Source organism: Coturnix japonica, chromosome 20 (genome assembly GCF_001577835.2).
Source record: "Coturnix japonica isolate 7356 chromosome 20, Coturnix japonica 2.1, whole genome shotgun sequence".
Lineage (NCBI taxonomy): Eukaryota > Metazoa > Chordata > Aves > Galliformes > Phasianidae > Coturnix > Coturnix japonica.
In genome coordinates, this window is record NC_029535.1 from 2,329,224 (window position 1) to 2,340,386 (window position 11,163).

Sequence of the window (11,163 nt, forward strand, 5' to 3'; positions counted from 1 at the left end):
TATAAATCCATTCCCCTTCTTGAGAGGAACTCATGAATTAGAATTGAGCTACTCTATGTGCAGCTGAGCAGCAGTGGGCAGGTAGTGGCAGTGTATGCAGTAGCATTCTTGTTGACAAGCATTTCAGCTGCTTGATGGTGTCCTTTTTCTATCAAGAAATAAAAGCATAGGATCTGTAACTTCAGTCTTCCAGTGTAAGCAACTGCAGGATCTTACTAGTTGTATATTTTGTGCAGAATTTCTAAAGGGCATCACAAATCTGCTTCAGTTCACTGTGGTCATCAATGTAATGATCTGACATTTGCTTGAAGCATGATGCATGTCCTTAACAAACTAAACCTGTTGTTGAATGTTTGTTCTAAACCCTTGGTTTAAACTTGACATACTTGCATGTATTGCAAACTATGTTTGCAATGACTTGGCTCCTGTTTGCTGCCACCTTGGGATGATCACACCCTTGGGGATGAGTGGTGTCTCACTGCAGATCTGTGCCTCTGCTTCCTTCTCATTATGGTCACACCCTTAGTTAACTCTCCTCATTCATTTTCTACTCTGTCTTGCATGTTCCTATTGTAACAGATATTCAGCTCAAAGCTGCCCACTGCTCTGTAGATTGTGTGAACAAAAATTGTCTCCACGCTTTCTGTTGTCTTCAAAGGGCAACCTAAGCTTCAGCTGCATGAACTAGAAAGGCAAAGGACGCTCAGAGGGTGACTGGCAGCAGAGAATATATGCAGCTTAGTGTTGTGACACAGGTTATGTATGGATGTATTCTCAGGGTGTTGCAAGCGATCTCCCAGCTTTTTCCCAAAGTGTGTGTTCTGTCTGTGCCCACCAGGCTGCACACCATGCTGAGTGTCTGTTACTACATGTATATGCTGTTTGGTAAAGAATTTCCTTTTTCTGTTGTCAGGAGATGCTGTTTTATCTGTATATGAGGCTGCAGCAAGTGAATCCTTTTTTCTCTTCTTTTCCAGGTTCACAAAATGATAGCAGAATTCAAACTGATTCCTGGCCTCAATAATTTGTTTGACAAACTGATCTGGAGGAAGCATTCAGCATCTGCTCTTGTTCTGCATGGACACAATCAAAACTGTGACTGTAGCCCAGTGAGTCAGTTTTTAAGTTCTGTACAGATTTTGATGTTATTTATCATACAGATCTAAGAAATTGTATTGAGTAAAGGAATGCCTGTACAATAAGCTTAGTGAAACACGGTGGAACTCTGGGTTTTCAGGTTCTTCAGCTGCAAATTATTGTTTTCACTGTAGTCTTCATCTGTGGTGCATTGTAGCATTTATCAGAGGGCAGTTTCACTTCTCCTCTCTTCTGCACTGGGAACTGAGAAGAGCATTCCTTCTGTGGTTCCTGGAGGCCAAAGCTAGGAGAAGACCAAGACTTAATGAAATAATTACTGATGGGTCTAGCAATGAATTAACTGTTGCATGCATAGTCTTGCTGGCAGCCTCCAGTACTGTTTGGTTTTTGGGAAGCCTGAGAAGTGCAGCCTTCCCTGTTTATGCAGATCATTTGCTCTGCTGTTCAAATGGGTTTGATTTGGGTAGGTTTCCAATTCAGCTGTTTCATGTCAGCCTCATGACCAATGATGTCCAAAAATACTGAAGCAGCTTTGTTGACATTTCTTTATTCTTTTGTAGGATATCACTCTAAAGATACAGTTCCTGAGGCTTCTTCAGAGCTTCAGTGATCACCACGAGTGAGTATGAGAAGCTGTGGTATATTGTGGCTGTTATACAGAGATAATTGTTGTTCTAGTTTGACTTGAAAAGTCATATCTTGAATTCTGTCACTGTCCTTTTGCTGTAATTGAGCCCTACAAGATGGTTTCACGTTCCACACAAACTTCGGCATTTGAGGCATATTGCTCTAAATGTGCACATCTGCACTTGTTGCCTTGCAGGTATTTTATGTGTAGGATTTATCTGGTACCATTAAGCTTGTTACGTATGTGTGCTGGAAGTGGCAGCCTTTTTGATTTGGCAATATTAGCTGTTAGAACCAGGGATGTGCTGAGCTTTTAAACATAAGAGGAACAAATCCTTCCTTAAGGCATTGTTTGCTGAGGAATCACTCTGAGTTTTCCAATAGAATCTCTCTGGATGATGCTGTTACTTTGATAGCTACTACAAGGATCTCAGGCTTGCTTAGGCAGAAAACTGCTTTCATCTGTAGCACTTGAGCAGATGGTATGTGTGGAATCTAGTCAGGGTTTTTAAACAAGCAGTTGCCTGAACTGTACGAAATGAGTTTAGTGGAGTTAGCTGAGGACACAATGGGAGGAAGTATTTATATCCTGATAGTGGCTGCAGTAAAATGACGAATAAGCTAAACTTGCAGAACTGTTTGTGCATGGAGAGAGAGGCTGTATTTTCATTACAGAAACCTGCAGATCAAAAGAAGCTTCACAAGGCAGTCTCATTGGGCACTAATCTGGAAGATAGAGTTTGAAGCAAGAAGGCATTCCAGTCACCTTTCTGGTCTAATAACTTATTTTCTTTATAATTTCCATGTTTTGATTAATGGCTTCTAATATCCATTCCTGTTTTCTGTGTTTTATGAAGCCTTCAGATATTTTCAGAGTAAACAGTTTGTTCAAAGCTATAAAACACTAGGAAGACTGAGTACTCTTTGGCAGTTGCTGCTTTCCAGTTGAGGCTAATTACTGATCAGCAGCATAGTCATTATTTGGTGGAGAAGACCTATTGAAAGCTATGATAGAAATTGGCTATTTATGTCTGCAGAAATGCATCCAGCTGTTGCAGAGGTTTTCTAAAGCCATCTGGAAGCAAATATTTGTAAGACTCTCCATGTGATGATGAACATATAAGCACAGAATAGGCATCTCAGAGCTGCTTGGTGCTGAAGTTGTGTGGGAGACCAGTTACTAAACAGCAGCTGGTGGGCCTAGCATGGGGGAGTGCTGTGGAGGAGGGTAATAGAGTGAAAAGGTGTGAGAGATGGAGGTGAAAACTGATTGCCTTGTTCTGCAGCCCGCAGAGGCCTGTGGCATTACTTCCAATAGAACTGCAAGTGTGCTTGCCACTTGGATGGATTCATCTTGTTTTTCCCCCCTACTCCCCAATTGTCTTGTTTTAGGAACAAGTATCTCCTGTTAAACAGCCAAGAACTTAATGAGCTGAGTGCAATCTCCCATAAAGCCAACATCCCTGAGGTTGATGCAGTTGTCAACACAGACAGGTGAGTTGAGACAGAGGGTTCATGACAGCAGCTCCCAGCATTATGCAAGTACTTACACTGGAAATTTGATGTCACCAGTTTTGTTTGAGATCCACCATACTTGCTTTGATTTCAGTCGCATTTTTCAACAGGAAGTGTCTAGCTTTCTGTGGCATTTATGCTCATTAGCAAACTTTAGTGTGCTTGTGCTCTCTTTAAAAAGAGAAGCAACTTAAAATGAAGATTCTAATTTCACAGCCCAGACATACAAAGTACTTGGCTTGGCTGCATGTTGGGCTTATCACACTACTGGCATTGCAGACACAGCTGGGAATTAAGCTGGGATCCCTCTAATGCATCAATTGCTGCTACTGGGAAATCTTAGTTTTCAGATTCACAGTCAGTTTGTGCACACAATGTCAGTTTAGGGGCTGCATAAGTATTTCCAAAAATGTCTGCCTAAAGTCTGTATTTTAAGAGTGGCTAAAAACTAGAGTAAGCTAGAATACATTGATATGTTCAACTGCTTACAGAATCCCTAGTGCTATAGTTGAGTGTTTGTTAGACTTGCTGCTTTGGTTTCAAGAGCTCTTTTAATACGTAGCTCTGATACAACCTCAAAGGTTGGTTGTCAGAGTACTGCTAGAATGCCTGCTAAACCACTTCCCACAAGGGTGTGATCAACACACTCTTGATTGTCCAGCAGAGGCGCTGGTGAGAATGAGCAGGTTAATGCATGAATGCATCAGATGAATGCGCCTGCTGAGGATCTTTGAGTAGAGAAGCGTGGTGAGAGGCATCCTGCTCTGCCTCTTTAAAGTGGTTTGTGTAGCCACATGTGCAACACTGCTTGGTTTCTGGCATGAACCTGGCTTCTTTTCTATCTTTCATATTTTGTTTCCATGTTGCCTTTCTTGTTACAAGAGTTCAAGGCATTGCTTCTGCACAGAGTTCCTGTAGGTAAATACTTCACTGAGGATGTTATTTAATACAGGTAGTACTGCAGTCCTTTCAGCCCCTATAGTTTTATCAGTACATGCAGGAGGGTCCCTCATGTAGAGTCTTAGAATCATTAAGGTTAGAAGAGACCTCTCAGGTCATCTTGTTCAACTTTTGACCAGTCCTGCTGTTAAAACGTTGAGAGAAGAGGAGTGTTTTTCCTTCTAGGATTTATCTGTAAGCTGTATTGCAGGTATTGCAGGAGTTTACCAAAGCCAGTGAGAAGAGGTAGAACTGTTAATGCATTTTCATGATGCATATTGAATACACTGCATTTATCTTTCGGAGCACTTCAGTCTTGTACAAGGTGCGGTGTTCGCCAGCCCTCCCAGTCACACTGTCATTTCTTCCCATGCTTTAGGAGTCTTGTCTGTGATGGGAAGAGAGGTTTGTTGACCAGACTGCTTCAGGTCATGAAGAAGGAACCAGCTGAATCCTCCTTCAGGTAGGCTGGCTTTACATTGCATTGTGATGTTTTGAGTTGAACGGAAGGTTGTTCTGTTTTCGTGCAGCTCACGTGAAAATGCAGTTGAAAATGCTCAGGAACCATAAGCTGTGAAGATAATGTGGCTTTGTTGTGCTTGGCTAACAGTGGCAATGCAGGTGAGGGAGAGAGCCAAAGCTTGCATTGGACCTCATACCCAGTACAGGCAGTGGTTTTCTGCAGGATCAACACATATCTCTCCAGCTTCAGATTGGCATGAAACTGGTTAGGAAACTTGGTTTAAATTGTAGCTGTGATAGAATTCCCGGCCTTATTCCAAAAGTAAAACTTCTTTTCTTTCATTTCTCAGGTTTTGGCAAGCAAGGGCAGTTGAAAGCTTTTTGCGAGGCACCACCTCCTATGCAGACCAGATGTTCCTGCTCAAGAGAGGACTCCTGGAGGTAATGAATTACTCATCAAGCTGCCTCCGTAACATAACTCTGTAGTGACTGAGAAGGATTTATCTGTAAAGAATTCAAACGGGGGTAAAAATCCAGCATTAAATACTCTGCTCTGTAGCAACAGAACAAGTTTTGCAAAGTGTTTGTGAGTTCTGCTCATGGCAACCAGTTACAGGGTGGCCAACTCTATAGGTTTGCATCACTGGGAATGTCAATTAATAGGAGACTCCTGAATTTTTGTCCTTGGTTCAAATTTAAGACCTAAACCTGCAGGAAAGTGTTTGAAATTAGTGATTAAATCAAAGTTTGTGCTGAACTTGGGCTCAACTGTGACAATAACACGTTTTCCTCCCATGCCAGCATATTCTGTACTGCATTGTTGATAGTGAGTGCAAATCACGGGATGTGCTTCAGAGTTACTTTGACCTTCTGGGAGAACTGATGAAATTCAATATTGATGCATTCAAGAGGTTCAACAAGTACATCAACACGGATGAGAAGGTAAATATTTGTAAAAGCTGTCACCAGCGGGTCAGCTTACACCCTGTTATAATCAAACATAGCACTTGGAAACTCACATTCATTTGCTGCTTTTGGTCCAACCATTGAGCTTGGTGCACTGTAAACACAGAGCAAGCTGCCAAAATCTCTTCATGGGCACACGTGTCGCTGCATACAGTTGTGTTTACAGGAGCATTCCCTGTTGCTCTGAGTCAGCAAGTGCTGAGAATGTGTTGCCCAGGTATGTGGTCAGACAGGGCCAAGGTCAGGGCTCAGAGGCGATAGAACAGTGTGAAGTCACTGCCACTTGGGTTACCCTGCTGGTTACAAGCATTCAGGTGGGCTCCAAACAGTGTTTCATTGGAGCTTGTTTAAAAGAGTAAATGCATCCTTAATGGAGATGACTTAAAAACACCCATATGCCTTTTTGCACCATCAGATGTTTTCTTTGATATTATTTGGACTTGTAGGCATTTTAAGTCCCATCTGATGTGGTTACATAGGAGGCTGGGTTGTACATGTAGGTCAAGAATGGGTAGCTCTCTTTTTACCAAGTGATTTTGTGCTTTTATGCACAGCCCTTGGGTAGGTTTTGAGTTGCCTCCTACTCTTGTTTATGTATCTTCAGTTTTCCTCTGGTTGCTGTCAGATCTGGCAGATCATGGAGAACAGAAGCAGAGATGTATTTACAAGGCCAGGAATTCACATCTCTTTTTATTCTTGTTAGGGTTAACACAAATGAGTGTATGTGTTTGTGTGAGAAGAAAATAACCAGATGTGTTTTGGCGTTCAGACTTAGCCTAGGCCTCACTCTCCCTTTGGAGGGGAAGTTCTCCACATCTGTGCATGCTTCAGGTGTTTGTGCTCAGAACTCAAGGTGGTTTCTCTGATAACCTTCAAGAACTGTATTCGTTCAGTGTTGAGAATCTGGATGAACTTACTGTTGCCCAACTCTGTATCTCTTCCTGCTTAGGACTGCAGTTCCCCTGTACTAATGAGGTAATTAGTTTGTTACACCTGCAGGCCATACACAGTCTGAAAAGGGCATGAAGTGCTGCCCTGTGAAACCTCATCAATGTGTGCCCAAGTAAGATGGCCTGTTGACTTCTGCTTTTCTTTAATGGAATTTTGAATTATTCCTCTTTAGTTCCAGATATTTTTAAACCAGATCAACAGTTCACTGGTTGACTCCAACATGCTGGTTCGCTGCATCACGCTGTCCCTGGACCGGTTTGAGAATCAATCTGATGCTAAAGGTAAAGGAACATTGCCATGCACGTTTGTTCCTCTAGCCTAACCACAAGCTTCTACTGCTGTGGTGTGTGCTCAGAGTGTCTGAACTTCAAGCACCTGATGAGTGTCTTTTTCCTCTTGCTGCAGTTGCAGAAGTCCTGTCAGAGTGCCGCCTGTTAACATACATGTCCCAGATGTCCATGAGAATGTCCTTTCTTTTCCGTCTCATTAATATTATTCATGTACAGACACTTACACAGGTAAAGAGCTGACAGTTACTTTCTTGTTATCTCGCTGGTACTGCATGTTGAGGTGCTGGGCTGGGATCAGGCTTTGCTTGAGGAGATCTGCATCTCTTCTTTCCTGATGCAAATGGGAGCACTTCTTCCACGTGCTTCCCATGAGCACGCCTTGTGAGGACACATATACAGCTGAGATGTTGATTTTTGTGTTGTTTTTATTTCTAGGAAAACGTCAGTTGTTTGAACACAAGTTTAGTTATCCTAATGCTGGCCCGAAGGAAAGAAAAGCTACCATTTTATCTGCGCACTTTGCAACAGATGGAATACACAGAGAAGTATCCAGGCTTCATCCTGAACAACTTCCACAGTCTTCTGCGATTCTGGCAACAGCATTACCTCAACAAGGATAAAGACAGCACCTGCTTAGAAAATGTATGTAGACCTATGACCAGAGCCAGAATCAATTGCAGCAATATCTGACAACTGGCAGAAGTGGGGCTGGCTGTGTGCCCTGGGCCCTGCAGTGGCCAGGCATTGTGTTGCAGCTTGTGCCATGGCTTGCGTTGATGCTTCCATGGTTGCAGACAGGAGATGCTGCTGAGGGCAAAGTTGTCTGCCACACTGTTTTAGGGTGCTGTGCTTTCATACTACAGTATATGCTGTGTTTTGGGCTACTGTTTGGTGCGTGGAATCAGATGTGGCTGTCCAGTGGGTAAATAGCAGACAAAACATAGTGTGAAATGGGGCTGCTGGCATCTGGTTGTTGCAGGAGATGCCTTTTGGCTTTACAAGATGGATATGAGCAGGGAGGGTGTCTTGTCTCTGTGTCTTGCCCAGGAGTGGGAGTCCCTCTCCCAGCTCTGGCATCATCTGCAGCACCACAGTGACCTGCTTTGTGCCTGATTTGGGCAACAGAGGAGGAGTTGGCTTGTGAGCATGGCCTGCTTCTGAGCAGCCCTGCCTGCCCACCTTTGTGCTGCTCTCTGCAGGGTTATGAGTTACCCAAGGGCTGGAATGCCTCTCCTATGAGAACAGGCTGAGAGTGCTGGAGCTGTGCAGCCTGGAGAGGAAAAGGCTCTGAGGAGGCCTGGGAGTGACTTTACAGTATCTAAATGGGGTGTAAAAAAGGGGCAAGCTCTTGAGCAGGGTCTGTTGTGATGGGAATGGCTTCAAACTACAAGAGGGGAGGTTTAGACTGGATGTAAGGAAGAAGTTCTTTAGAATGGGGGTAGGTGGTGGGTGCCCCATCGCTAGAGACAGCCAAGGTCAGGCTGGGTGGGGCTCTGAGCACTGATGGAGCTGTGGGTGTCCCCATTCATTGCAGGGCAGTTGGACCAGGTGGCCTTCAGAGGTCATCCAGCTCAAATGATTCTATGAAGCTGGGCTGCATAGGAAGCAATTTTCAGTTTTCTCTGCTGCTGCACGTCATGTTTGACCACACTAACTGCTCTCCATCTCTTCCCACAGAGCTCATGTATTAGTTTTACCTACTGGAAAGAGACTGTATCTATACTGCTCAGTCCAGACCGGACATCCCCCTGTGCCATAGTTAGCTACATCGACGAGGCATACATGGACATTGACAGAGACTTTTCTGAGGAGTAATTCTTTGCTCTGGCTTCTGATGGGCAGCACTCAGAGGGTACCTCTCAGCCCGTGGATTATCAGGGATACGCTGTGCTGTGCTGTGTGTGTGCGACTCGGAACCCCACCCCCATCTCCGACCTCTGATGGATGAGACTTTGAAAGCTCTCTGGGTTCACATTCAGGGATGTATTTTCCAGTTGTTCTGGGATAAAAAGAATCACCTGCAAAAAAAATGAGCTCCCCCCACCCTTTTTTTTTTTAACCCCACTTATTCTCTTTCCCAATCAAATGTGGATGAGTTTTGAGCTGGCAGATGAGGACAGTCTGTGTGTGCCAATTGAGTTATGATTCTTTCCCATGGCCATCACAATTGGTAAGTCGACAAGCACAGCAATTGCCCTCCATCCAAATGTGAGCTTCAAGGAGCCGCTCTGTTTGGGACCTGGATGCACCACACACACAGAGGGCTCCCTCCAGGTGCAGCTCCTCTGTTGGGGTTTGGAGCAGGGGGCTTAGGGTTGGTCAGAGTGCGAGTGTGTGTGAGTGTAAGTGTGTGTGCTTTTAATTCCTGAGAGCCCTTGCTCCAGTCACCTCTTTATCATCTACTTTTGGATCACTTGGTACTAAATCTGTTCAGCCGCTGTCTGTGTTAGCAGAGATCCTCTGCTCCTGCTCTCTTTCCTGCAGATCCTCCCCACCCAAAGGCATTTCACAGTGCTGCAGAGCACAGGGACATTGCAGTGGTGGAATTGCAGCAGGCGTTGCCTTGTTCCATGGAGCACTAGCATTAAAATGTACTAATTCTTTTTTAAACTTGGGGCTTGTAACTAATCTGGTTTTAACTCATTTTCAGGACCCACTGCTCTCAGTGCTCACCTGCAATGTGTGACAGTCTCTGCTTTCAGTCCTTAACATCAACACACACGTAAATCTTTTAAGTGCAATATTGAGTGGAGACGTCAGTTATTCCTGGATCTGTTTGAACCAGCACGTGTTAAATGCTGGGAATAAACACTCTTAGCTGAAAAAGAACTGAGCAGGATGTGTTGGAAGGGGGAAAGCAGGTTCTAGCAGTCACAACTCATGCTTGCCAGGTTGATGCACACCCTGCCAGCTCCCCAGTGCTCATTGTGTTGCTCCAAGAATGTCATGTTCTTGGAGTTGAAGTACAGTCTGCAATCCTGCACCACTGCATTGCATTCAAACATTGCATTCAAACCATCTGCATCTTGCAGCTCCAGCTTCAAGGAAGGGGAAATGCAGCTGAGTTTTTAAAGGAATCTTTTAACTTCTGTGAGTCAATGCGATGTTGGCTCTCTCTGGGGCCCAGAGCTGGTTGGTCTCTATCCCTTTACCAGCAGAACGAAGCCCCCTCTGAGGGGTCCCCTGTGCTGGGACCTGGCTGAGAGGAGGAGGCTTCCAGCCCCACATACAGGACTTGCTCTCTGAATCCACCCCTTGCTCATCTCCCACGTGTGTCCTGCTCCAGCAGCAGGCACTGCTTTGCTTGCAGGGTGCTCAGAGCTGCTGAGCTGGAGCAGGAGCTCCTGGGGGCATTTAGCCCCTGCTCAGCCTCTGCCCAGCTCCAGCTCCTGGCTGCCCCTCTGCTCTCCATCAGCTCACCCTGTGCTCTCCCTTCCCCTGGCTAATTTCTTTCTCATCTGTAATTTTTTTTTGTTCTTGTGTATTTGTGTTTTTTGGTGTATCTTTGCATCTTCTTAACTGTAATAGATGTACACTTCAAATAAATGCTTCAAATTAAAAGGCTTTTTAAGTTAAGGGATGCCTTTTCCATAGTCTAGTTAATTGGTGTATCCAATGATTGCTGCTATCAACCTGCAAAGTCTCATTTACATCTCTGTATTTATGTAACGAGCAGTGAGGGACCAGGCTCTGTCTGTCCTTGGCTGGTGAATCTTCCTCCCCATGTGGGTGTATGTATGGCCATTTCCACTCTGCCCTGCATTGTGGGCACTGCCTGCTGCAGGCAGCTTGGCTCTGCATTCACCTTCAGGCTGAGCTGGCTGCAGAAGCCTCCAGCAACAGCAGGTGCTGGACTGTAGGAGCTGGCTCTGTTTGTAAGGGGCACAGAGCCCAGCACAGGGGCTGCCCCGGGCAGTGCTCCTTGGGACCAGGCAGAGGCTGCAGTGGGTGAAAGGATGGGGACAGAGCTGGGATCCCGGTCACTAACACATCTGGAAGGCTGCACTATCCCCACGGAGCGCTGAGGTGTGTGCTGCCCAGGTGAATGCCAATTTACTAACTGCAAAGTAAAAGTAAACGTATTAAATGGAAACCTATTAAAGAAATCTATTTTAAAAGAAACTAATGGAAGGTGTCTTTTCTTTCACAGTCCCTTCGCCAAAGCCCTGATCAACCTCTTTGTGCAGCTCAGGATTGTGCTTAACGATGGTTGGAGGTTTGGTGAGGTCTGTTCTGCACTCCACCCTGCCCCAGCTCAGTGATGGGAGTGAGGACGAGGCTCTTTTTGCCACCTGAAGCAACGTGGTGCATGGTG

General features: G+C 45.0%; 1 protein-coding gene across 1 annotated transcript in view; it reads left to right on the forward strand.

Moving 5' to 3' along the window:
* Nucleotides 1-10,424, forward strand: part of TRPC4AP (transient receptor potential cation channel subfamily C member 4 associated protein) — a 29,107-nt gene extending 18,683 nt beyond the window's left edge. Inside the window, exons 10-19 of the mRNA XM_015881358.2 lie at nucleotides 978-1,109; nucleotides 1,659-1,717; nucleotides 3,118-3,219; nucleotides 4,559-4,642; nucleotides 4,992-5,082; nucleotides 5,443-5,583; nucleotides 6,731-6,839; nucleotides 6,964-7,076; nucleotides 7,284-7,490; nucleotides 8,526-10,424. Of these exons, the coding sequence (XP_015736844.1) occupies nucleotides 978-1,109; nucleotides 1,659-1,717; nucleotides 3,118-3,219; nucleotides 4,559-4,642; nucleotides 4,992-5,082; nucleotides 5,443-5,583; nucleotides 6,731-6,839; nucleotides 6,964-7,076; nucleotides 7,284-7,490; nucleotides 8,526-8,663 (1,176 nt within the window). The 3' untranslated portion in view covers nucleotides 8,664-10,424. The remainder of the gene's footprint in view (nucleotides 1-977; nucleotides 1,110-1,658; nucleotides 1,718-3,117; nucleotides 3,220-4,558; nucleotides 4,643-4,991; nucleotides 5,083-5,442; nucleotides 5,584-6,730; nucleotides 6,840-6,963; nucleotides 7,077-7,283; nucleotides 7,491-8,525) is intronic.
* Nucleotides 10,425-11,163: the final 739 nt, after the last annotated feature.